General features: G+C 38.6%; 1 protein-coding gene and 1 non-coding gene across 2 annotated transcripts in view; one reads left to right on the top strand and one right to left on the bottom strand.

Annotated features, from left to right (window-relative positions):
- The window catches only part of MMR1L4 (macrophage mannose receptor 1-like 4), a 28641-nt gene extending 3001 nt beyond the window's left edge, over positions 1–25640 (top strand). The window contains exons 3-30 of the mRNA NM_001319013.2: positions 569–742; positions 1362–1526; positions 1843–1959; positions 2871–3020; positions 3863–4045; positions 4234–4388; positions 5286–5399; positions 6221–6336; positions 7100–7248; positions 7633–7832; positions 8230–8351; positions 9094–9181; positions 9874–10018; positions 10492–10527; positions 10619–10788; positions 11642–11709; positions 13588–13688; positions 14008–14150; positions 14833–14947; positions 15051–15199; positions 17437–17539; positions 18033–18265; positions 19841–20006; positions 20134–20286; positions 20586–20702; positions 20946–21113; positions 22357–22398; positions 22796–25640. Coding sequence (NP_001305942.2) covers positions 569–742; positions 1362–1526; positions 1843–1959; positions 2871–3020; positions 3863–4045; positions 4234–4388; positions 5286–5399; positions 6221–6336; positions 7100–7248; positions 7633–7832; positions 8230–8351; positions 9094–9181; positions 9874–10018; positions 10492–10527; positions 10619–10788; positions 11642–11709; positions 13588–13688; positions 14008–14150; positions 14833–14947; positions 15051–15199; positions 17437–17539; positions 18033–18265; positions 19841–20006; positions 20134–20286; positions 20586–20702; positions 20946–21113; positions 22357–22398; positions 22796–23040 — 3887 coding nt within the window. The 3' untranslated portion in view covers positions 23041–25640. The remainder of the gene's footprint in view (positions 1–568; positions 743–1361; positions 1527–1842; positions 1960–2870; positions 3021–3862; positions 4046–4233; positions 4389–5285; positions 5400–6220; positions 6337–7099; positions 7249–7632; positions 7833–8229; positions 8352–9093; positions 9182–9873; positions 10019–10491; positions 10528–10618; positions 10789–11641; positions 11710–13587; positions 13689–14007; positions 14151–14832; positions 14948–15050; positions 15200–17436; positions 17540–18032; positions 18266–19840; positions 20007–20133; positions 20287–20585; positions 20703–20945; positions 21114–22356; positions 22399–22795) is intronic.
- Positions 15870–15941, bottom strand: TRNAM-CAU. The gene has a single exon. It is a non-coding gene; the product is annotated as a tRNA-Met (tRNA).
- Positions 25641–27246: the final 1606 nt, after the last annotated feature.

Here is a 27246-nt window from a genome sequence, read left to right as displayed (position 1 = left end):
GGAGATTTCAACACTGGATTGCTGGGTCTCCTTTTCCTGCTTTATTATCCTGCTTGGGTTACACAGACCTAGCATTCAGTCTCAGGTGTTCAATGTCCTTCCTACTGTAACACTGGTAGGGTGAGAGGTTAAATAGGAAGAGACAGTTCTACCTGGAATTAATTTTATCATAATTTAGTTCAGATACACACAAACTAGACTGTGTAGATATTGGAGATTTGCTTTCCAACAGAGTCAGTTAAAAATTTAAGATACAACATCCTCTTATGTGGACTAATAAAAATTCTCTGACAGTTCCTTTCCAAGCTTCTTCAGCCATACGGAGAAAAGGAAAAAGATCCTAAACATCATCCAAGGACAGAAGTTTGTGCAATGGGAGAAGCTGAATCATGAAACAGTAGTCCAGACATGACAAGTAATAAATTTGACAGACGTTTTTGTTCTGAGGTCCAAATCAAGACTGTTTAAGAGTGTTAATTAGGAACATCCATGGGGAGATGCCTGTGAACAAACCCTGTGATCAATATCAGATACCAAGTGACTGCTATCGATCTGTTTCTCTCCATAGATATATATACACTGGGAGGAAATAATTTTGGTGCACCTTGTGTGTTCCCTTTCAAGTTCAATGATAAATGGTTTGCTGAGTGCATCCGTAAGACTGATGATGCAAGCACTCTCTGGTGTGCAACTACTTCAGATTTTGATAAAGACCAACGTTTTGGAAATTGTCCATTAAAAGGTAACTTATTTATAAATATTTCAGGGAAGGCATTAAGTAAAATGTCACCCCCTCTCACAGTCATAATCTCGTCAGGATGTGAAAGTAGTGCTGGACAGCAAACTGGATTCTGGGTAACCTGATTCACTGGTAAGCTATGCAACTGAAAAAGGGGCCTCTGCTCTTCATTCAGTTTCAGCTGAGATGAGGAGACTGGTATCTATAGAATGTATGGTGAGGGTGGTGTGTGGGACTGACTGAAAAATGCAGAAAGAAGTGTTTTTGAGGCATTTTGAGGCAGGTAATGTATAGAGTAAGAAGGGTTCCAAAGTAATAAGAATGGATGGAGAGACCAAGATTTTCTCCATGGGGAAAAGGAGGTTAATGTGGACTGAACTGTGAGAAAAGTAGATGAGATATAAATGGAGAAGAAGAAAGTGGATGTAGAAAAATGAGATTTGTAAGGAGAAGTAACTCTTTATGTTATAAACGTGTTGTTTGTATTGAAAGCACAAAGTATATATGTGGGGTAAAACTTACCAAACCATACAGCTACACTGCTTTAGCCTTTACTGAATACTTTACTTTTTACATTAGCGATGTGATTATCTTGTCAAGTTGTGCTTTTCATATTTTATAGACACTCTCCACAAAGACTTTTGGAAAACAAATCCTTTGACTGAAACCCATTATCAGATAAACTCAAACTCGCTTTTGACATGGCACCAAGCAAAAAGAAGCTGCCAGCAGCAGAATGCAGAATTATTAAGTGTCACAAACCCTCATGAAGAGATGTTTTTATTAGGTAAAGCAAAAATCTACATACAAACAAGTAAATGACTGTAGTTAAAATAAGCTTTAACATGGATACTTATATTCACAGTTTGAAAATAAGTCTTAGTGGCATTCTCAAAAATCCCTTGTCACTTTCTCACAAAAAAAACCTTCTTAAAATAGTTTGAAAAAAATTTAACCTATATAGAAAAGGTATCTGTTATGACTCCCCCCCCCCCCCCCCCCCCCCCCGCCCAATTTTTAAAACTTTATTTCCAGTTTTCTTTAACAATTTACCGGATGCATTTAATTATCTTATTTATTTATTTATTTATTTGCACATGGAGGGCTTACCAGTGATCTGGGATTCGATGCCAAGCTCTGGACTGGTCTTGTCAGACGACTTGATAGCAGCTGGGAATGGACTGAGGGTAGTCCTCTCAGATATTTGAACTGGGCTCCAGGTGAGTTCATTTTTCAGAAATGTTGATCAGTATTCGGACCAAAATTCTGTTCTCTTCCCCAGAGTCCTGTCACCCTGATTCCTTTTGTTTCAGAGAATTTTCACAGGTTACAAGTGCTTATGGTAAAGGTAGGGTGTTACGATAATGGGATCACATCATAGATGGCTCATTGTTATTTCTGAATTTCCCAGGAAAAGCAGATAGGTCTTCCAAGAAAACCATTAAAAACAAGCATTTGCACCTCATTCAGTATTTAATTTCCATCTACAGTTTTCTCATTACACATATTATTCAAAGCAAACAAAAACCTCATGAGAAGTGGTATATAGAGAATTATGAAAGAGAAAAAAGCAAAAGAGAAACGCTGTATAAATGTTTTCAATTGCTCTTCTTAAGTATTGCTTATGACATCTATGTGATGAACTCTTAATAAATTTCCATTATATTTTTCAAGCTTGAATTCACCATAGTGTGTGTTGCCGTAGTACATAATTTCATAATAGCAGTTCTGATGACAGGAAAATCCAAAAGGTGAGCACTTGTGTGGAATACAGTACAAATTTCACATCCATTTTTTAACAGCAAAGGATGTTGAGTGTTTTGCAATAGTACCAACCCACAGGGAGTTGTGCCTTAGCTGAATTTTTATGAAGTGTTTTTCTGTTCACTGCAATATTTCAAACACCCTCGTTTTCTCCTTGAATTGTGCATGGGAGAGGGGAAATTCTCATAGTTGAAACATGGGTCCTCCCAGTGGGCTCACTGCTGTCTCCTCATCACTGCTCCTGGGAGTTCTCACTCTGAAGAATCAGACACTAAGGCACTGTGGCTGCGCATTCCCTCCTGCTGTGAGATGAAAATATTCAGTGTTAACAGAGTGATTCTCTCTATGTTGTGCCTCTTTCCTAAAGGAAATCCCTCTGTGGAGCTTCTAAAAATGTGTGGAACCTTCCAAGGCAGGAATGGCAAATGGGAAAATGTGGCATGTAATCAAAAGCTGGGATATATCTGCCAAAAGAGAAATTCTTCCATTGTGGATGACTCCTTTACTGTTCCCTCAGGTATGACGTGTCCTGCAAAAAGATGTGAGCCAGAGCCCATGCTCCCCCCACTCTCTCTGGCCTTTTCCACTCTGTTCTGAAAAGAAAATAGTAGAACTTGGGGCTGGCAACTTTTCCCACTGGAGTTCTCTTTTCACTGGAGGCAAAGTAGTCTTTTCTATAGGAAGAAAATGTTTAGTGCTTGGGAATTCTCAGCATGCCTCTAGCTCTGCTGTAACTCTCCCAGCAACACATGTCATTGTCTATAACATTGTTCATTGGGTAGAGGGCTTAAAGGCACATCTTAAATACTATGGCTGCATCCAGATAGCCTACTGGGAATGGTTTCTTACTCATGCTTACCTTCAGACCCATGCTTGGATGCTAACCACAGGAATGCAAGCTTGTACCTGAATGTGTCCAGGCCTTCCTGTGTATAATATGGGTTGTACAGGAGCACCAAGTGACTGGCGAGCACCTGGTGTTCCCTGAAAAAAAACCACAGAAAATCTCCAAAATTCACCAAGACAGAGTTCCTGTGTAGGACAAGAAGCCTCATGGCTGTACCCAGAGCCTCATGGATGGGGATTTGACATAGAGTATTACCCTTTAAGTTTGCATACCAAATTGATGAGTATTTATTTCGTCCTCTAAAAGAACTATTGGGTAGCTTCCGGAACAATATTGTTCTGATGGAAATATCTGTTTTGCATTCTTTATGATACTCCCACCCTTTTTTTGTCTTCTCCACCCGTTTGTACTCCAGTGTCTCAAAGAGTTTCCAGTACAGTTAATTTTCTTTGTGATTAGCAGGAAGCACTCAGCAGAACCACTCACTAATTGTTTGAAATATTGTTTTTTAGGAGACACGAAGCCTGTTAAGTGCCCCGAGGAATGGGTAGCCTATACAGGTCATTGCTATAGAATTTACAGAACACCCAAAATATGGAAACAAGCCCAGTCATCTTGTAGAAAAGAAGATGGAGACCTGACAAGTATTCATAATGTTGAGGAGTACAGTTTTATAGTGTCTCAACTTGGGTACAGTGAGTATTCCCATAAGACATTTCTTTGTCTGAATTATACTCTCTTGCTGTTACTCATGTAATCATTATAACCACAAGCTTACCTGTTAATTTGTTTACTTTTTGAAACTCCTTGTTCAGTAATTGTGGACATTAGACATTATATCTCAATTTTAAAGCAATGCCTATCATTAACTTTGTTTTTCCAGAGCCAGATGATGAGCTATGGATTGGTTTAAATGACTTCAGGTTTCAGATGTATTTTGAATGGAGTGATGGGACACCTGTGACATACACCAAGTGGCAGCAAAGACAGCCGACCCACACACCTAATAAGGCAGACTGCATTGTTATGAATGGAGAGGTAAAAATCCCTCCCTCCCTAATTTTCTTTTTCCCTTTATACCTCTGCTATACAGGGAAAACATTCTGTGAAAGTTCTGTGACCAAAAAAAAAAAAAAAAAAAAAAAAAAAAAGGCTTTTAAAGGGCTTTAGGAACTTGGTTTGATTCAGAATATCTTAGTATAGAGAGAGGCTGGAGATCAGGTTTAGGAAGATGTATGATGGAGCATCAGAAGTGATGTATTATACTGAGAATTGATCTACTTTATAACGGTTGCATCAAAACTCCCATCTGAAATTGGTTGAAATGGCCCTTTACCTGCCTTCAACCTGACCAGTCATAGCTGCATGGTGTACTTATTGGAACAGGGACTTGCTTATCTTTCCTGTTAAACATCAATATATACCTTTATTAAAGTTGCTCTGGGAGCTCATATTACTGGAAGCACAAAGAATTAGGTACAAGAAAAAAACTTTGTTCTGTCTTACATGCAGTTTAAAGTGATGTATTGTTATACAAGGGAGACAGTATGTTTTTCATATCTTATTTTTTTTTCTCAGCACTTCCTTTCTGATGTCATCTGGGTGTATGAGCATACTATTCTATTTATGAGTATGAATAATACTACAGTGGTGAGAATAGGGTGAAAGAGAAAATGTTTCCTCACTTTTCTCATCAGCCACTGGAACTTTAATACATGCTTCCCTAATTCTCGCACTTCCGAGGAAATGTAGCCCTCAATTTGTTGTGTTCCCTGTCTGGGAGGTTTGGAGAAAGTATCCAGGCATGGAAATGCTGAAACAACTCACAGCATATGAAGAGAGAAGTGGACTCTCTGAGAATAGTAAATATTTCTGTAGAACCTGGATTTTCTGTAGATTTCATTTCTCTTTGTGGTTTCTTCTTGCCTTGCTCAGGATGGGTTCTGGGCTGACAGTACCTGTGAAAGAAAACTTGGTTACATCTGTAAAAGAAAACCCTTGGCAGAAGAATCAGGGGAAGCTGAAGTTACTTACCCGGGATGCCAGAAAGTAAGTATGAAATAGAAACAGTGAAAGGTCACTGCATCCCACTTTCACTTCCATGATGATAAGTGGCATAGAAGTCAATTATTGCAATTTGTGGACTCCTAGAAAACTGTTACTTTGTGCTGATACTTCTTAGACTAATAGACTCAGAATGGCTTCTTTTTTCCTCACTTATGCACGCACTTCACTCTGCTCCCTCCTGGTGCAGAGCAGTTCCCTTTGCCCCCAACGGCCTCTCCCTGCAGAGCACCTCATTGCTTTTGAGCTGGATCCCACAGGTTGCACAGAGTCCTCTTGGTTCAATCCACCCATCACAGAAGGCAGGAATACAGGAATATCTGAGCCTGATATTTTACAGTGTGAGTGCAGCACAGCCTCTTGCAACAGCTGCACATAAAAAAGTATATGCTGTTTTATGCTCTATTTAAAATGACATAACCTAATACTGTGGAGAAAGAAAAAAATATATGTTTTCCATGTTTTATTTTTAATTTCTCCATCACTTGCTAGTGTCATCTGAGTGTATGAGCATAATGTTTTAGATGCATAACACAAAAGCAGAGCTGGCATTACCCGATTTGTTGAGCTGTGGCTGTGAGCTTGCTTTCTGGCTCCAAGTCGCAGCCATGGCCCATTACTGACAAAGACAGTTATAAAGGTGCAAGAAGCAGTATTGTGGCTATGTTTCGTTATCCTCTGCATTCATTTTCTTGGCTTCTGAGGTTGATTTTCATGTGGGATGTGGTGCTAACGTGGCTTTTAGAAGAGCTCTGTGCTGGGCAGTCTGACAGTTCCCCTTGTGTATCTGTTGTTTGCATTGGTAGGGCTGGATGAAGCACGGCTTTTACTGCTACTCCATAGGGCAACTGCCAGCAACATTTTCAGAAGCAAAACTTATCTGTGAAGAAAATAAAGCTCACCTGGCTACTGTGAGAGACAGGTATGGCAATATAGTCTTGTCCTTTCAGATGTGCAACCAAGCCAAAATTCATCTCTTCCCACTCTGCAGTTATTAATAGTGTCTAATATGATACCACTTCTTTGGTGTAAGATACACGTTAAAACTAAGGAAGTATAACAAAATAAAACAATAAGTGCTATGTCATCAATATTAACATTCAAGCTATGGCTGCTAGCCACCCACACTCTTGTTGACCCTGGGAATAAAGATTTGAGTCAGGCCTCCAATGGCCCCAAATCGTCAGACTGTTTTAAAACTCATTGAAACGAACTAAACAGATAAATATGAAACTATTTATTTCTTCTGGATTTGAGTTTTTAGCCTTTTCTTCATAACAGGAAGATCTGGAAATGTATTCTTTTTAGAATAATTATTTTATCCTAGACTAAAAGGATTTAAAGATCTAAACCTTATTTTATAGCAGAGTAAAGCACTGTATCACTGATTTAAATAAATGCATTAACTCAAGTATTGGCTTATATTGCTCATTGTATAGCACAAAGGGAGAACAGAATCACTTAAAATTATAAGCATGATTTACATTACGTAATTATAAATAATTTGTATTATGATGAGATCTATACATTTAAGACCACAATCCTTGTTTCAATCTACGCTTATTTTTTCCCACATAATTAACAAATTATCTTAAATTTACCAGATTTAGTGCAATAAACTATTTGAAGAAATGGGCAAATTACAATAAAGCTTGATACATTACTTCAGTACTTATTCTTCACAGATATGAACAGGCTTTTTTAACTTCTATAATTGGATTCAAGCCAGTGAAATATTTCTGGATTGGACTCTCGGACATGGAGGAGCAGGGCACGTTCAGGTGGGCTGGTGGGGACCCAGTCATCTTCACTCACTGGAACATGGGAATGCCAGGTAGGCACCAGCAGTTCAGAGTTTCTGCTCTTGGGAACCAGGAAGTCAGGGTTTAGAAACTACAGGATGGTTTTAAAACAATTCTGCCATAAATGTGCAGAAGCAATCATGCAACTTCTATTTGTACTGAAGCTGTAGTAGCTCCTTCCAAGTAGCCACGTGGGACTGCATGTGGCCACTGCTGTCATTCATTCTTGGTTCTCTGCTGGTTTTCATATTTTGGTGATCCATAGTATAATATAAAAGGAGCTTTTTTAAATAACTTATTTTAACTACTTGAACATCCAAACACAGTGGGGACAGGTAGCTTTTAGTAGAGGGCATATATTTTGAGAAGATGCAGACACATATCCATGAGATTTTAAAATTTTCTCTTTCATGAAGGAAGGGAGCCAGGCTGTGTGGCCATGAGAACAGGAACTTCAGCTGGATTATGGGATATTCTCAATTGTGAAGAAAAAAACCTGTTCCTGTGCAAGCAGCTGGTGGAGGGAGCGACCCCACCACCCCCTCTGACGACTCCTCCGCCTCCGTCCTGCCCGGACGAATGGCAATCCATTCCTCAGAGCAGCTTCTGCTTCAAAGTAGGTGTTTAACAACTGAAAACAAACACTTGTCATTTCAAGTAAGAATATGTTTCACCTATGCATGGAGGGTGGATTTTATTCTGCTTACCTGCTGACCTGATGGGTCATTTACGATTACACGTCTCTACTGTATTCTGGGTGGAGCATCCCGAGGTGCTGGAAAGTGCTGTGTGCTGCTGGAATTGAAGTTTGGAGCTACCAGGATTCTGAGATAATGGCAAAAGCAAAGCTGCAATAATCAAGTTTGCTAGGTGACCACACAAGCAAGGTGGCACAACTAAATGGCAAATGATTAAACTAGAGGCCAGAGAACAGAAGGAAAACAGAGGCTCAGAATGCTGATTCTAAATTACTGTAATATCTGAGACTGTATTTAACTGCCCACTTTTCGCAGATTTTTCAGAGAGGAAGGGAGAAAATGCAAACATGGATTGGTGCAAGAGATTTTTGCAGAGCTATTGGAGGAGATCTGGCATGTATCCACAGTGAAGAAGAGCAGAAACTAATATCTAGTTTGTAAGTATCTGCAAAATTCATTGTTTAAATATAGTAAAGAAAGCATTTTAAAAATGAACGTTTTGCAGGACATGAGGAATTTCCAGTGATCAATTTCTTCTTTGGAAAGACAATGTGCATCTCTGCACAGTGTAAACAGGTAGAAACAGAGGTAAACAGGTAGAAAGAAGTGAGCAAAAGTGCTTGTTGGCAGGCCTTTGGGTAGATTCATCTATGTGTGAGAGTAGCCTGAACACATAAAAATGAAAGAAGTCATAAAAACGGGTTTCAACTGAGTTTAGTTGAAAAAGAGAAGCCTGTCGTAGTTGACCACAGATGAAATAATCTTGATTGAAGAAGTATTTTATGCTGTTGAATGTATTTTCTCGCCTTTAGTTAAGGGGAAAAACTGGAGACTAAGAAAGACTGACCTACTGACGTATTTATATAAATGTTTAACTCAAGCAAATGAATACTGGCTAGTCTGGGTTTGAATGCATAAGTTTCCCTGTGGGATCAAGACCTTAAAATTTTAATTTAACTCAGTAATTTTGATAATGTGATATCTATGATCATTCCTGTGCAACTGTTTCCCTGATTCCTGTCACACGCAGCATTAGGGTGTTTTCCCCACACGAAAATAGGGGGATTACTTTACATGAATTCCTCAAGTGATAATCCAAGTGCCAAAACTTTCTTATGACACATATTCTCCATCTCTATTTTGCAATCTTATTGTCTATATTTGTACATAATCATTCAGAAATAAAGACTATCGTCACGTATCTTACTGGATGGGTTTAAATGCCTTGGGCTCCGATGGAGGATTTACGTGGTGCGATGGTTCACCAGTGAGTAAACAATTTCTCATTCCTACTCCTTTTCTTATACTACATGTACTCCTTGTCAAGCATGTACAAACCACAAGTGATTTTAAGTCTGATTTAGGAATTAGTTTTTATCTTTTGATAGTTCATAATCATACACAGTAGTGTGACAGTTATAGCATTGAAATAACACCAAAGATAATGGAATACTCTATTTTCTCTCTTGGTTCAAGCCATTCTGGTGGTACCAATTTCTATATTCCCATTTGTCATTTACTGTGAGAAATAATTGTGTTTGTTTGGTCAAGATAAGCTTTTTTGCCTTCACCCTCTTAAGCAGCTCAATGTCTGCAAGGCCCACGTCCTTGGCAGTTATATGATGGCAGTTTCGGATGTCTCTGTTTGAAGCATCAGGGCAGGAGGAAGGGATCTGAGGAAGGTTCTTAGATTCTACTTTCTAGAGCTTGACAGAACATCTTCATCTCTTCATATATAACAGAGGACAACGTTTTTTTGGCTTACCAGAGTTGGCCAATATGTACACAGAAGAATCACTATACTATACAATGGTCTTGTGGTCATGTCCTCCTTCCAGAGTTTGGCACAAAAAGATAATGTGGACCATGAAATCAAATGAAATGCTTTCTTCTTTAACAAGTTAAAAAAAAATGTTTTGTTTCAATAGAAAACCCTAAAAAACTGTGTTTTTACTGCAGGTAAATTTTCAAAAATGGGCAAATGGAGAACCAAACAATTATGATGGAAATGAAAAATGTGGAGTGTTTTATGGCTATAATGATATGAAATGGAATGATATGTTTTGTGAACATATGCAGGACTATGTTTGTCAAATAAAAAAAGGTAAGTTGAAGACCTTTTTTTCTTAAAAAGTATTTTGAAACAGTTTAGAACATTCTACGTCAGATCACATTGCATATATTAGAGCCAGCTGTTCCATCAAGCACAATGAAACACTAAGTGAATTTCAATTTAAATAAAAGCAGTTGAAAACTATGAATTTGTCGATGAGATACATGTGTGAGTTTAGCATGCACATGCAGCATGCTGAGGAAGTGACATCACATAGCCTACATCCATAGTCCATAGTTTATGTAAGCTTGTCTCTAACATAGTAGTTTGCTGAGTGTAACACCTTCTTTCAGATGTTCCTAGAAATTCTGTGACAAAAATAATCTTATGAGTAACTTCTAGGTTTCATTTTCTTGCTGGAAATTAAAATGCAATGGTAAATGATTAAAAATAATGGCATAAATATATTTAATTGAGATATTTCTTATATATTTAATGTACTCAGATATTGATATACTTTGCAGGAGCAACACTGAAACCAGAACCTACATCCACATTTGGTAAGTCTTGTACTTTCAGTACATGAGGAAATTTTCATACAATGGTGTTAACGTCTGTTACAAACACTCTACTTAATGCTTCATGTTGCAGATTATGAATACATTGTTAGTGAAGATGACTGGATAATATATAATCACAAGGAATATTACTTTAGCAAGGAAGAAATGCCTATGGAAAAAGCAAGGGAATACTGCAAGAAGAATGGCGGTGATCTTGCCATCATTGAGAATGAAAGTGAAAGAACATTTCTTTGGAAATATGTAAGAAACTCACTTTACTTCAAAAAATGAAGTTTTGTCCTCCACTGAGGCCTCTTTTTCAGCTGGCTTCTGAAATATTAGAAAATAGTCTGCATAATAAAAAAATTAGTGCCACCCTTCATAAGTTTAACTATCTAGAAACTTTAACATAATCATTATTCTGATAAATAATTGCTGTGTAGAAAAGTCCTCTGTTTCTTTACAAGACCATTGCCACAGTGCAACTTTCAAAAATTTTGTTCTGTTTAGTTGGAAGTTACTTATTGAGTGGGCACTTTGTTTTCTACCTCATTCTCTTCACAGGATTTTAAAAAAGGAAAAAAAAAAACTCCCTCTTTTTGTCAAAATAGATTGTAAGTTTTCAAGAAATACTTTGAGCCAGGCTGCTTTCCAATAGGAAGTGAATAACTTGGTGATTATAGTCTTTTATAAATACTTTCTATGCTATTAAAAAGAAGTATGATTCCTTCCTTTCTTCCACATGATTAAACACTAAACTCCATTATTTACTTGTAGCCTTTTGGCAATTTTCCACTATGTTTTCCTAAAACTCTAAAAATATGGTTTTATTTTAAAGCCCTCTTAAGACTTTTTTTTTTTTTTTTTTAAATCTTCTCAATGCAGCATTTCGCTCCATTTCTTTTTCATCCCATTATGCTTTTAATTCTATAATTGGATGATAATTTTGCATTTTGCAGTTTGGGTACATAATCCCAGCAACTCCCTGCACATTGCTTGCCGTCTAACTGTATAAATGTAAATAAGGTGTTTTTGAGTGCTTGTTCATTTTATTTGAAATGTATTTCCTTACATCTCATTGAAACTTTTTTTTCGTGTGTGTGTTATGTTTTAGACTTTTTATAAAGATCGAGGAAATAACTTTTTTATTGGCTTAACTGTGAGCCTTGACAAGACGTTCCGGTAAGTGAAAACATTAACTATGTAAGACTCATACGTGATGTGTGAATATTTGCCAAGGCTGTTTCGAAGAGGCTACTGAGGCTTAAAGGCAGACAGAGTTTGTCTACAGCCACATTTTTATGTAAAATCTTAAAACACGATTCTCATTCTCAGGGTAGCACTTCTCCTATGATATTTTCGTTATCTATTTTCTCTTCTTCTAGTTGTAGGCCCTGTTTTTGTTTTGTGAGGCCATGTTTGGTCACAGTCACTGTAGTCTGAGTTAATACATGCACTCACTCTCCTCATTAAATGCAAGAAAAGATAAGACCGAGGTCTCTAGAGATGTTCCAGATGGTACTTAAAGACAGTATTAAATATTCAACGATCAAAACCTTCCTCTGCCTTCATCTTCTGCCTTTTTCTAGTGCCTTCTTCAGGGATTTCAAAGTTGGTCAAATGAGTCTCTGCCTCCTTTCAACCTTTCTTCTGAATTCTCAGGATGTCTTTCTTGTCTACAAGCCACAGACACTCATCTCTGTGGAGCTGTGACTGTCTAATTTCCTGGAGCTTCTGCTTCTCCCCCCCCTTCCACTAGATCAGTTTGCCCAAAGCCCTGTCCAGCTTGACCATGAACTTTTCCAGGCTTGGAGTATCAACAGCTTCTCTGACCAACCTGTTCCTGTTCCACCACTCTCACAGTGAGGAATTTCTTCTTAATGTCTAAAAGCCATCTACCCTTTTCCTATCACTATAGTCTTTGATAGCCCCCCTCCAGCTTTCCTGTAGACCCCTTTTAAGTACTGAAAGGCCACAGTGAGGTCTCCCTGGAGCCTTCTCCAAGCTGAACAACAGCAGCTCCCTCTGCCTGTCTTCATAAGACAGCCCACTGAGCATCCTCGTAGCCCTTCTCTGGACCCATTCCAACAGGTCTATGTCCTTCTTGTTCTGGGGACCCAAGGTCTGGATGCAGTACTCCAGATAGGGCCTCAAAAGAGAAGAGCAGTTGAAGACAATCACCTCCCTTGGCCTGCTGGCCATGCTCCTTTTGATGCAGCCCAGGATACATGTGGCTTTTTGGGCTGTACATGCACATTGCTGACTCATTTTGGCTCATGTCTTTAAGACATTCCTCCCAGTTTACTGTGCCTTATTTTTTTCCTGTTTCACTCAGGAAGATTTGCAAGTGAAAGCAATTAGGTGTCCTGTTGAATTCTCTATTTGTAGTCTACTGGCAGGAACATGCATACTGTTGCTTAGCCTCACAAACTGGAAAAACACTGAGTGGCCCTGAAGCTCATGCTGTCTGAAGGCAGAACCCCCACTTGACTGTGCTCCCTCCAGTGCTCTGAGGCTTTTTAATTTTTTTTTTTTTTTTTTTTTTTTTTTGTAGGGCATTTTTGAGAATAAATTTGTGAATCACCCAACTAGGAAGTATTTTTTGCATATCTGAAAGCAGTAGCAATATATATTAAAGATTTCTTTCATTTAACAAAATGGTTCCTAGTGTATAATTCAAGGGTCTCTTATCCCTACAAGATGTTATATTACTGCTTTGGCCCCAGAAAATGACTAAGTTAGCCTCGTGTCTGCATCTGTGCTCCAGGTAAGGCCAAGCCCAGTGTTACACTCGTGCATTTTCTTTAAGTTGCTAATGCTCAGAGACAGAGAAAAGCTGTGACTTTGAGAAGACTAGACAAGACCTGGCTCAGGTCAACAGTATACACATTAGACATGAAGATATTTTTTAATGATTTCAAATGAAAGGTTTTCCTTTTACCAGAGAAGAACGCATATTTGTAAACTGGGATATAGAAAACAAAATACCAAGCTGTAGTATGTCCCTAACAAAGAAATACTACCCTAAGAATTACAATTCTCCCAAATCACTTATTTCAGGTGGATAGATGGAAGTACTGTAAACTATGTTGCCTGGGCCCCAAATGAACCCAACTTTGCAAATAATGATGAAAACTGTGTGGTGATGTATACTCAAACAGGTGAGAGCTGTAAAAATATTCAGTCTTTCATGGTGTGGTGCAGGCTTGAGAGGGCTGAATGCGCAACTCTGAGTCTTAGAGATCTGCATTAGATTTTAGAGAGGTTAATTAAACATTTAAATTATAATGTCCCTTTGGCAGTCATAAATTTTGCTATAAACCCGAATATTTCTAAGGAGAATATACATAAGAATTACTCATTATTTCCATGGGGAGGGAAATATGGTAATCAGTTCTACTTCCTCTTATAGACTTGCTAAAGGAAAGGTCACTGTTTATTTTGGTCCCAGTTTTGTCTTTTATTCTGATTTGCTTTAAGGTACATGGAATGACCTCAACTGTGGCAGTGTTGAGCTTTTCATCTGTGAAAGGCTTAACAGAACTGTTCGTCCAAGTATTGCTCCCACGGTACCACCACCCAAGGGTGGGTGTCCAGAAGACTGGCTCTTCTTTGATAATAAGGTGCAGTATGAAAAGTCAGTATACTGCATTTTAAAAAGAATAGAAAACTTCCTTGGTTCAGTTTTTAAGTTGAAGCAGTGTCTTTTGTTTATCACAAAATATATTCTGACTATGTATATTTAATGACCCTAAAAATAAGATTCCTGAAATAGAGATTATGGTCTGTATCGGGATCACAACTGTTATGAAAGAAATCATGTGCCATACAAGGAGAAAGCTTCATTTTGTATTTTTGCTATTGTTTAGTATTGCCAAAGATAGTTGAGCAACTGTGGGAGAAAGAACTTCAGAACAGTTGTATGTTCTTGTTTACTTTGCTGAGCTTATCTGGCTGTCACTGTCGGGCACTTTTGTGACCTGTGTGCATTCTTTTCTGAGGTATAAGTCATTCCTTACTCAAAGTCAAGCCTCAGAAATGCTGTGGAACCATTGCTTGAACTTAATTTCCACTGAAATTTTTAGACTGATGTATTTCTTCTTCTAAATGGGTGCCAAAATATGGAAATTTCCCAGTATGCATCTTCTCTTTCAGAAAGACCTAAAGGCAAGCTGGAAAGGACACTTAAATCTCCTTTTGGTTTAAAATATCTAGCTTATCTCACTTGTTACAAACAGAGATGCTTTCACTGGAAGCTCTAAAACACAATCCAACTACAGCTTCGGCGCACTTCTTTCTTTTCAGTGTTTCAAAGCATTTGGCCTTAATGAAAATTATACACTGACATGGCATGCTGCACGGAACAATTGTATTACTTCTGGAGGAAACCTGGCTACTATCTCAAAAAAGGAAAATCAAGGTATTAAGTACAAATCTTTTGATACTAGATGAGACATCAAATGATCATGGAGAAACAGATTATAACATTTTCCTTCCATATACAATGTTTATATTTTCTTCAGCTTTCCTCATGTCTCTCTTAAAAAATACTGCAACTGATGCCTGGATTGGACTGAATGACATAAATCATGAGCATACATACTTATGGACAGATGGAAGTCCAGTTTACTACACAAATTGGGCAAAAGGTTCCCGAAGTTACTATAGTAAGGTAAAAAATGTATTGTTACCATGGAATCATAGAATCATAGAATCGCAGGATAGAATAGCTTGGGTTGAAAGGGACCTTAAAGGCACTTAGGGGGCAAAAGGGAGACATCCTTCTTGAGGCAGAGACTAGAACCCATTCTACTATGTCTTCAGGTTTTGTGGTCTGTCTTCTCAGGGTTGGAAGCTAGCTTAACTTCTTCCCTTTTCAGGGATTTCAGACAGGGTAGTTGGCCTGCCTGTATCACTGCACAATACCACACATCAATTTATCTCCCTGATTCCTGAATACTATATTTCCTGGCGATTTCCTCATGCAACCTGGCCACTTGCTAAAAAAGTTTGTCAAACTGGGCACACTTGCACCTCCTCTGCCCTCAGACCCCAGGGGAACTTCCAGGTTCTGGAGTTCCCTGCAACAGAAGATACGGGCAGCTTTATTCACTCATCAAGAGGTTTGTCTGCCCAAGTCACTGGTCCCCAGTCTGGGTTTCCATCTCAGCCCAACCACTGTGGTCAATGGTCGCCATGTGTATTTCAGTAATGCTGTTCCCAGAAGACAGAGGCAGAGAGAGAGCTGCCGGGTGCCCTTCTGGTTGCTTGTGTTCCCTGAATGCATCTTGGAGTCTGACTGTTAAAATAAATTACACTCTTTTTAATGTAAAAAATGCTGCTAGCAGAGGATGGTTTCGATCCATCGACCTCTGGGTTATGGGCCCAGCACGCTTCCGCTGCGCCACTCTGCTGCTCTTATTTTGATTTTGGTGGATGATTAAAATGTACTTTAGCTGTATTTTGCTGTAAAGTTAGTTTTCTGCATTTTTTGTAATGATCTTGTTGCTTTTGAAAGCAAAGTAGCCATGGGGAAGGTCTACCTTCAGACATTTTTTCTCAACTTCTTTGTTTCATCATGATTTTGTATGAATCCAAACAGATGTTTGGAAGCATTGTGAAAAGCTCAGAGAAGTGAACAATTTCCCCCCCTTAACCATGACTGTTCAGGAGATCCAAGTAAAACCATAGCAGAGCAGCAACTGTGTAACGTTATACAGTGAGTGTTATTTAGACGTGATGAAAATATTTGGAAAATGGTATATCATTACATTTCTAATGTAATGCTAAGCCTAGTAAGATAAATGCATTGAATGTAGTCCTCCAAAGAAGAATATGGATCTTCTTTGCTCACATTTTTCTTCTCCATCTATGCCTTCTAATAAATCTTCCTTTTGAAAGATCTCTTCATGCATTTGAAACTTTCAGTTCTGCTGTAGCATTTTATGTTTATTTGCAAGACAAAACGGCGTGTTTTTCCAATAATTTTAAAATTGCTAATGAAAAGTATTGGTTGATAGCACTACTTATGTCCTCCTGTGCTGGCTGTACCTAGTTTCTCTCTTTTCTTCATGATAGAATTACTTTAAGTCCAGCTAAACCAGGAAATGTTTCTGGAAGGTCCGAGCTCTGCTGCTACCCAGGCCAGAGCTGAGTTTTAGGGTCTTCAGGACTTTTCCATCTCACACAAGAATATGCTTTCTGTAGAAGGCTGTGTCCACCTCCCTGCACAAGTTGTTCCAAACATTCTCTTCTTCATTTGTAGCCATGACATGGGCTAATGCCTCAGAGGGGCCAAAGACAGTGTGAGATTATGTTGATCCAAGGGAGGGAGATCTGCTGCTTCCTACTGCATAAAGATGGAGGAAGTTGAAGAGCTGAAACTAGGGTGCAAAGGGTTGAAGTAGTGTACCCTACGAAGGATGGTTTCTGGTTGCTGCCACTGTATTTCTGAGCAGTGGTGACAACTTTGGTTGATTGGTGCAGGAAGAGGGTTTTAGCTCCCTAGGCAAGCTTCACTTTGCTGAGCTTCCACATAACATGCAGGAAAACAACAGAATTCCAATGTCCTGTGGGCCAGAGCTAGTATGTGGGCATCTACTTCATACACACACACATATATGCTAGCACAGAGATTATGTACATATAGATAGTCCCAGATGCTTCTTCCTGCCACTGCACTACGCTTTGCAACTTCCTCCATCATCCACAAACTTTACTAGGGCTGATGTGTAAATGGTTGTTTCCACATTACTGCTTCTTACTATTTCTTATATGATTTCATATACGATGGCCATAATTTTATTCAGACGTGTACCTGAATGTGATAGGGAAATGTATATTCAGTAGGAAAAGGAATGCTTCCTATTTATCCACAACTTTTTCTTACTAATCTTATTTCCTCCATAGGATGACTGTGTCTATATGAAGAAGAACCCTATTGAACAAGCAGGGAAATGGAAAGATGGCGACTGTAAAGCAAGCAAAAGCTACATATGCCAGAAAAATACTGGTGAGTTTTCTTTAAGCACCTTCTAGAATAGCTTATGTATTATGGTTATGTCAAACCCATGGTAAAAGTGATTTTCCCATATTCAGTGTCATTTTAACTGAAATTAATTTGCCAATGTCTCTTGCATTAGGATCCATTTCAACAAGTACACATACTGTTTCCTGCAGGAAAAACTCCTTCCTATTTTAAGGACCAGACCAGTGAATTAAAAATAATGATAATAATAAACTATGGATCATCATGTATTTTACTATTTTTAGCACTCAGGATGGAGAGAGAGGAAACTGTAAAGGTCATTTCTGACATGAAAATTTTGTAAGAGAACATGAAAACATGTCTTCATCACTGCAGTGCTAATTGGGAATCTTAATTTGTTATTGTAGTCTCTCTCAGTTACTTGACTACTCTGATGCACTAGATCCTCTTTCATTGTGATAATGTCTAGACAAGATAAAGCTTCCAACTTACCTTTTTGTTTATTTGTTTGTTACAGACCCTAAATTGCAAAGCTCCCAAGCCGTAGTTCCAATGTTTGGCTTTAACAACTATGATGATGACCGCTATGCAGTCATCAACTATAAAATGAACTGGGAAGAAGCGCAGAAGAATTGCAAAGACCAGCATGCAGATCTTGCCAGCATTTTAGATCCTTATGTTGAAGCTTACCTGTGGTTACAAACACTAAAGCATGGAGAGCCTGTATGGATTGGTCTTAACAGCAACACGGTAAGTCAATAAAATGCTTGTGACAAACACACCTGTACTCCAGATCAGCATAGATCAACCATATTTCTTGCTCAGAGGTTGGCAGAGTTCACTACTGTGGCCTCCAGCAAGAATGCTATCAATCAGATTCATGAATGCTTGGCAGGCATCAAAGTCTTGCTAAGATACTTGACTTCCCTCCCTCCAGTTGAGAAGTTTTAAACATCTACATTTTTGGCTTTAACATAAGCAAGAACTGCCACAGTCTACATTTCAGAGGCCACCAAGCCTGTAGCTGCAGTAGCTAGTGGCTTCAGAGGTAAAAGAGGTTATGAACTTCTACTTCCTGTGCTATGACATGCATGTGGGAGGGCACAACTCTTTCCAAGAACACTGTCTGGAGTATACCACAGAAACAGCTTAACTTAAAACTAGTTTCTTTGTGTGGTTGTTTTAAGCATTATTGTTTCAAGTTGAAGCCTAGCATTAACTCTTGTCTCGGTAGCAGGGGAAATGGTAAAGTGCAGCATTAAGAGAGGAGTAGGCCCCTGGATGTGGGAATACTGTAGGGTGGTTTTCAGAGCTGATGCCGGTGCCCCGCCAAAAGCTGCCAACAGCTTCAGTCAGCGAAGAGTGTGAAGGGCTGAGAGGAGAAGCATTTGCTAAGGGCGTGTAAAAAGAATATGAAAAAGGGTGATGCAGCTGGATACTTGTGGGAACAGAGTTGTAAGGAAGTCAAGAGCAGAGAGTTAGAGCTGGAGCTTGGTGGGACATAAGGCATAGTTCCTGACGAGAGAGGAATAGGAGCTAAATTTTGGTGAGAGCAGACATAGGGGAACCAGGATTAGACACAAGATTGCGATGGAACTTGGCCAGGAAGGACTTCAAAGGCAAATGGACAGGAAAGAAACTGGTATGAAGAGCTGAAAGGGAGCCTGCCTCCAAAGACAGCAGGAAGGGATCAAGCTGCACAGGATGGAGTTAACAGTTAACAGAGCCATAACTGCAGCTGCTGTTGGTCATTTGGTCTGCAAATAGTGGTGAAATCCACTGAAAAAAGTACATGTTGTAGAGATAACAATACTTATGTTTACTAGCTGGTCCTTGCAATGGGTGGCAGTGGGTTGTGTATGTGTCCCATGAAAAATGTAATCAATACTTCTTGTTCCAGTGGAACTTCTGCTTTTTTTTTTTTTTTTCTTTCTAAAAATATAGAAAAAATTGTGTTGGAGGAATGCTAAGAAAAGTTTCTCTGCAACTTTTGTTTTATTTCTGTGTTTATTTGGAATCCTTCAATAAGATCTTCAGTTACGTACTAACATTTGCTACCACAAGGCCCTTTGTCCATTTACTGTACAAACTGCATAGTGTGAACTGAATAATGCAGGTTGAGTGGTGAATGAATGTCTGTAGGACTACCATTCTATCTGCTGCAGAGGTTTGAGGTTTGGTCATGACAGAGGAAAAATTAATTGTGTGCAAGAAACTGTGATTCTGACCTGTCCTAACTTTTACATATCTTCAAGTGTAGTCTTAATTTTCTTTTAATCTAATGTATGTGTATGTGACATGATCTTTACTGTCATTTGCTTTCAGACTCATGGCCTTTACATGTGGTCAGATAGAAGGAGGAGCAGATATCATAACTGGGCCAGTGGAGAACCAAATAAGAATGCAGCCTGTGCCTATTTAGATTTGGATGGTTTTTGGAAGACAACATCTTGCAATGAAACATTTTTATCTCTCTGTAAACAATCTGATGGTAGGTTATGAATAGGAGAAATGCATTTGAAAGGCTGGAATTTCAAGTCCTGTTTTTATTTCAGCAGCAGCAGATCGTTTTCTTTGGCTTTTAAAAACCCACTGAAAGCTGTACATCTCCTTAACAGAGTTAATTCCTACCGAATCGCCACAGCTTCCTGGAAAGTGTCCTGAACCAAAGCAAGGTAGATCTTGGATTCCCTTTCGTGGCCATTGCTACTATGTTCACACCACTTCTGAAGCAAGCTGGCCTGCTGCTTCCATGATGTGTATTCAGATGGGTAAGTGCCTTTTTATGAGAGTTGCTCTGAAAGTAATACCTTCTATTTTACCATGTCAGCCCATGATGTCAGAGGTGGACATTGGTAGTATGTCAGTAGAGGTTGAACTTTCCTGCCATTGCATTTCGTTGTGAACCTGTGATCTAATAATTGGAAATTCTTGGGCTTTAAGGGATTCTTCCTCTCCCTCTCCCCTCCCCTCCCCATTTTCTTTTTTTCATGACTATTTACTGAAGTAAAAAAAAATGTATAGTGAGAAATATTGCTGAAATGTTTGCATTATTTATTTGATATTTTAGGTGCTTCTCTGGTTTCCATTGAAGATCCAGCTGAAATGAACTTCCTTTTACTTTACTTGTCTCCATTTGCAAGTGATAACAGAAAATTTTGGATAGGATTGTTCAAAAATATTGAAGGTAATTATTTCATAATGGCCCTGAAGGGTTATGGAGTTAACTGTCTGTGTGTAGCTTGTGAGCATTTAAATTTGACAAGTTCCCACCTAAACATCCCTGTCTGTTTAAAGAGTGAAAACAGAGTCTTCTGTAGTGATAATTTATTTAATCAAATGATAAATTCCACATGCAATGTCTTGGACCTGGTAGACTAGAAATATTCCCCCAGTTCATCCACTTACTATTTAATACTTTTAATTTTAGGGGAATGGATGTGGTCAGACAGAAGTGTGGTAGAATTTGTCAACTGGGAGAAAGGAGAGCCTACAGTGATGTATGACAAACACTGTGTGCACATGGATGTCTCAAGTGGAGCCTGGAGGAACTATTACTGCTCTGTTGACCGCAATTTCATTTGTAAAATCCCAAAGAGTGAGTTCTAAATTCTGTCTACTTATTTTGTAAGTAGTGGTTAACTTGCATCAGGCCTAATTGTACACGCACTGGATACTCTTTGTGGATGGATATTGATGCACGTGCATCAAACCCAGGACTAACTTTCGTTATGAAAAATAATGCTGGAGAATAATCTGAGTCACTTTTTTTATCTTCTCAGTTTAAGAGCACTGATTTTTTGCTATTTGCTGTGCCAAGAACATATCAGTTGGTGAAACGTGGAGAAAGTTACATTAGAGTGCAAGAAGCATTAGGTGAAGAATAGATGAGTAGGTTAGTGATGAGAAGACAGTCAGATGGCTAAGCTGAGAGGTGGCTGTGCAAATCACTGAGCTTTTGGAGAATGAAAGCAGAAGCTGCCAGTGGTACTCACAGAAATGGAGTTTGCTCAGTTTAACTGAATAGCCAAGCAGAAAGTGCCAGTTGAGGGTGGGCAGCGTGGCCCAAATCATTTCTGTGCTGACCCAGGCATAACGAGACCTGCCAAGACTGCCAAAGAAAACAATATATTTTATTATTAATGGTGGCCTTGTGGTTTTTAGTTGACTATGTCATAGCCTGAGATGAGGCCCCCTGGCATGCACAGCAGTGTTTCATAATGTGTGAAGGATGTAAATCTGCACATGCATACATGGAGTGTGCCACATTTTCTCGCATCAGCTGGGAAATGGTTTGAAAAGGCAAATAGATCCACTTCATATATAATTAATGCAACTTGGAACTAGTTGAATCTTCTGTTTTTGGATCTCCACATGTCGGCAGTAGAGTCATCTATGAGCTCTGAAGGGTTAGCCAGGCCTGCAGAGAATTTACTGCATCCCAAGCAAGAGAGAAAGGAAAAAGAAATTACCTAAAAATACAGCTTAAGTACTTTTAAGTGAAAATGTGCTTTTCAGTTACTCAAGTATAAAAAATTGAATTCTTCAGATTGAAGGACGGGGACTGTGGATGTATGAAAACGTCTGCCTCCCCAGCCAAGAAAAGTGTTCAAAGCAACATAGAGTGAGAGAACAGTTTGGAGTACTTAGAACGTGTATAACAAAAATAGTTGATAAATTTGTCATGAATTTTCAAAGACAATGTTTTCATATATTTTTTTATCTCCATTAAGTAAAATGTAATAGGAACACAAAATAACATTTATGTATATGGTATGTATTATGTATTTGAAGGAATACTTGCAAACTGTGTATAATATATATATTTTTTAATTTTAAAGTCATTGAAGTTGAACCAACCCATGATTCATCTGTCAGTCAAGGTAGGTTTTATAAACACATTAAAAAGAAATTTCAATAAACTATAGACATTCATTATTTACAAGTAAATGAGTTTCATTGAAGTACCCATTTAACTATCACTAGTGATTTTATTTTAAACCTGTTTAAAAGGAGAACTTTTATCTCAAACTGGATGGCTTAGTGATATTTTTGCTGTTTTTTAAATAAACTGTGGCACAATATAATGCTACTTTTGAAGGAAATGTAGGAGAGATTGAACCCAGTTTTGCTCTATGTATCCAGAATGGGTGTCAAATTTAAGTATAATTGTTCAATACCTTTCTAGTTTACCCAGCTTGTTTACTTAGGGAAATGCCTGTTGTATGCAATAGTAATATCTGGTCATTTGTAGTAATTGTTCTGTTTTGTTTTTCATAGCATCAAAAAGAGAAGCTGCTGTTTCGTCCTCACATAGTCGAGCTGTGATGATTGTTACACTAATCTTCCTTCTGCTAGCAGGAACTGGCCTTATAGTCTACTTTTTCTACAAGAAGAGACGTGAGCAGACAACTGTTACAGCCAGTTTTGGCAATGCCATATACTGTGGTACTCCTGATCCTGGAACTCATGAATCAAAATGTCTTGTGACCAATATTGAAGAAAATGAACAGGCAATGCTTTAGTAAGTAGGGTAAACTTGGGCCTGATTGGAAAAGAACTGAAGTACTGGAATACCAGAATTCTGAAGTTAAACTGATTTTCTCCTATGGAAATTACTGTTCATTTTGCACAGGATACTTCTTGCTTGTATTAACAGGAACAAGCAATCTTGCAACACTCTAAATCTGCTCACAAACAGTAGTTCTTGGGAGGACTGTTGAACATGCATAAAACCCTGGGACTACACTGTGTAAAGGAACACTCAGGATGTTCCAATCAATGCATGGGTCCTGCATCACTCTTAGATACTGGGATAACCGTACTCATCACAGGAAACAGTGAGAGTAAATGCCTTAGCATTCTCCAAAAAGTACATCTAGATCTGTAGGAGTCCTGGAGATGCCACCTCTGATCTCCAGCACAGACTGGCAAATTTGTATAGATTAGATGTCACCTCCTAGATCACTTGGTACACATTCATGCTGGAGCAGGACCAGCACCCTGCCCCAGCTAGGTAGCCTACTTCAATGTTTTTACATGCTCTTGGTAAAGATTGCTGTCTTTGTATCACATTTGAATGTCCCTTATCTTCCCACTCTTGTATAGCAAAAGTCTGTGCATCTTTGACAAGATTTTGGTTGCATATTTTCTATAAAGACCCATTTAGCTAATTGAATATAACAGTCAGGTCTCTCATTAGCCTATTCTCCTCTTTGCTTTGAGGCTCCTCTTGTCATATATCCATACATCAAGTCTCCTATTCCTCTCAGTGTCCCTTGGCTGGACTTTAGTTCTCTATCCAGCTCCAGCACATACTGATACATGGAGACCACCTCAGACAAAGCCTGGACTTTGAATCATTGACTGTTACCCTTTCAGCCCCCTACTCCAAGCAGTTTTTCACCAACCTTGCAGTACGTGCGCTGTAGAATGTGAGAGGATTTTGAAAATCCTAAATGACATTAATTTTTCTCCCCTTCTTTGGGGATTGTGAGCCAATTATTTTTTCATATGAAGTACTCAGTTTGGCCAGGCACAATTCACCCTTTGTAAATGTGTTCTGTTTGCTTCTTCTTTTTCTTGGCTTATTTTGTTTCTGGAAATGGCTTCCAAGAGAATTGTTCCATAGACCTCCTAAGGACTGAGGCCACCTCCTCCACTCACTGTAACTTGTCAGAGGTGATAGAGTGCAGACTCCTAGTGACCACAGACAGTTCCCTCAGAATCCTCAGGTATAACCATTCAGGTCTCATGCACTTCTAGATATACAGCTAGCTCAATCCTTCTGTGGCATGCATAGCACTTTTCTCCACTAGCATCTGCTGCTAGCTATTCAAGACCTGTGGAGTGTGAGGGGTGATTGATGGCACTGAATACCTCAGTCATGAGCTTTGTAGACCTCCTTCTCCTTCAGCTGTGGAACCACGTCTTCCTTTTCTGCTGAAGTACCTACTGAAACCCTTTGTGTTGCCTTTCATTTTCCTGGCTAGTCTCAACCCCAGCTGAGCTTTCGCTTTCCTTGTCCTGTCTTGGTGTGCCCAGGACATGTCCCTGTATGTGTACTGAGTGGCTTGTGCCTTTTTCAACTTGTATACACTACCCTTTGAGTTTCATCTCAATCAGAAATTTCCCATAAAGATAGGCTTGCTTGCTTCCCTGCCTACTTTGTGCCTTGTACATTGGGACAGGCTGTTCTTGAGCTTTAAGGAGGTTGTTCTTGAAGATGCAAAAGCTATTCTGGAGTCCTCGGCATTTCAATTACCACATCTGGACTTGATTTTCCTTTGAATCACCACTGTGTAAATTCAGGTCAGAAACCTCCAAAATGCAGCTATTACATATTCTCATAGTGGGATTTCTACATATCTGTAACACAGGAGTGATACAATACTTCAGGGTATTTCCTCACAAAAATGTTATTTAACCTTGTTTTACTGGTCATTTGTAAAATGCCAGTCATTTCTGAATTAACACATTTTCCTCTTCATATGACTAATACAAAGATTGAGAGGTAAGCTAAGAAGTATATTGTGAGTAGAAACATTTTCTCATTTAAATAACATAATAGGAATTTCAATAGTTTCCATGAAAGGAGAACAGGCAGGATGCAATAGACTGAATTCATACATGACAAAATTATTTAAAATTTCTCATTGAAATTACCAATACCAGTGAAGATTTCATACCTTTTTAGTCCATTTCTTCAAAGTCTGAAGCTTGTTATTAGGAAGGCTTTCATAATTTCAAACCGAATTCTCCCTCTCAAAGTCTGTTTCAATTCTGTGAGCTTTGTTCAAGACTTCATGACTAAGCCTGCATTTCATATGAGTGTATTGTCTGCTTTCAGAGAGTCTAAAAATATGCAGTATTCCCATATAGTCTTTTTTTTTTTTAACTTTTCCCATGGATCTTATGCTAAATGTAAACAATCAAATGACTTGAAGCTCTTAGTTTCAAGAAGGTCTTTATTTAATTTGTTATTTTTTTTTATATTTTAATCTTTTGACAGACTTTAATCATGTTTAAGTTAAAGTATTTTACTTGTACATGAAATATATGTAAATAAGTTTTTGTTCTACTTTGATTTACTCAATAATCATTAAAAGGCTGGTTGTAAGTAAAAGTTTGTGTGTCTTCTTAAATAGAGCAAATTATCATAAAAGTTAAAGTAACAGAGAAAAGGGGCAGGATTCTTGTAGTTCTACTGAAATAAGCATCTAATATTCCCAATCTCACGTTCTTAAACTCCAGTAGTGATTTGTCTCTACCTTCCCATGAAACAGTATGTCTCATTATTCTTTATTCCTGAAAGTTTACCCAAATAAATATCTGATATTCTTGTAATTTCAGACTATTCACTTAGTGTACTGCCCTAACGGTTTCTGAATAAGTTTCTTACATATTTGATAGCTCTTGTCATGTCTCCTCTCCAGACTTTCTGATATTAACACCTGTTTTTCCCTTCTGACTTTACTGGCTATGTCTTCTTCATTTTCAGTTCTTCTGATATTCCTGCCTAGAGAAATGATTACCAGAAATCAATAATCCAAAACCAGGAAATATATCTAATGAGAAATTAGATTGTGACAATTTACCGAGGTTGCTAAGCTTTATAAACTAATAGCCCCATTGCATTTGTAAGAACTGAAAAACTCATGACACCAAGAGTATGCTGTGACTGTGTAAGGCCACTAGTGCACACAGGAACCACCAGTGGATTGTAAAACCCGGTCCACACCCAAGATAGCAGTGAGTGGTACCTGATAATGAAGTGGCACCTGATAATGAAGACTCTGATCCTGTAAAGGATGTTTCAGACACTTTCCGAGAAGCCCCAGTATGGCCTCTGCAGCCAAGGATATGGTTAGGATTGGTTGCCAAGTATTGCTTCAACCATTTAGCTGTGAGGAACCATCTGTGAGTGAACTGCTTAAATGAAGGAGTGAATCTGTTACATCACCAGTTACTTGCTATTCGTAACTGTTTTCATCTTGGTGAAAAATAAATCAAACTTGTTCTAAGAAATGCAGGTTATGACCTGCATTTCCTCCCAGATTGATTCTGTATCAGTGAAAATGCACTTTACAAGAAACTTTGGTCTATAAATTCAATTAGAATAGATAAAGAATTGTGAAATGAACTGATGCCTTCAGGCCAAATTCCAGTGGGAAGAGCCAAACTTTCTGTGGTCAATAGGAAAGGTTTGAACTGCTCCATAAACATGAAGTTGTCCTGATGTCACTGAATCTGAACACAGGGAAAACTAATGTTCCTATTGTCTCTTCTTTGTTGTGTCCTTATCTGACATATCCAGCTTTCTCTTGTGGAGAAGCTTCTGGGCTGATGGAAAGAAAAAATTTCCCACAGAGAGGTATAGAGAAAACTGCTTGCAACCCAAGAACACGCTGAGAGAAAGCTTAAAGGCAATCAATTTCTCTGCAGATACTGTGGATAGTGGAGAGATTTGTTTGTAGACAGCCTAGTAGAGAACGAATAAAACCCTTTGGTGTCCTGTTACATGCTTGATTTGAGGAAAAGGTGTCAGTAAATCCACCTGCTGGATCTAGCCAGTTTGGGATCTACCTGCTGGGTGTGGAGAAAGCAAGACAAACAAGGGGGAAAGAGGGTATACCGGGTGTATGATTCCTGTTATCAGTGGGGAGAATGAGGGAAAAGAATCAGCCACAGAGGCAAGTGGAATAATAATTAGGATTGATTGCACATCTCCC

The sequence above is a fragment of the Gallus gallus genome, chromosome 2 (assembly GCF_016699485.2).
Source record: "Gallus gallus isolate bGalGal1 chromosome 2, bGalGal1.mat.broiler.GRCg7b, whole genome shotgun sequence".
Taxonomy (NCBI): Eukaryota; Metazoa; Chordata; class Aves; order Galliformes; family Phasianidae; genus Gallus; species Gallus gallus.
The sequence above is the reverse complement of the archived record's forward strand: the minus strand, read 5'-3'. Positions and strand labels throughout refer to the sequence as shown.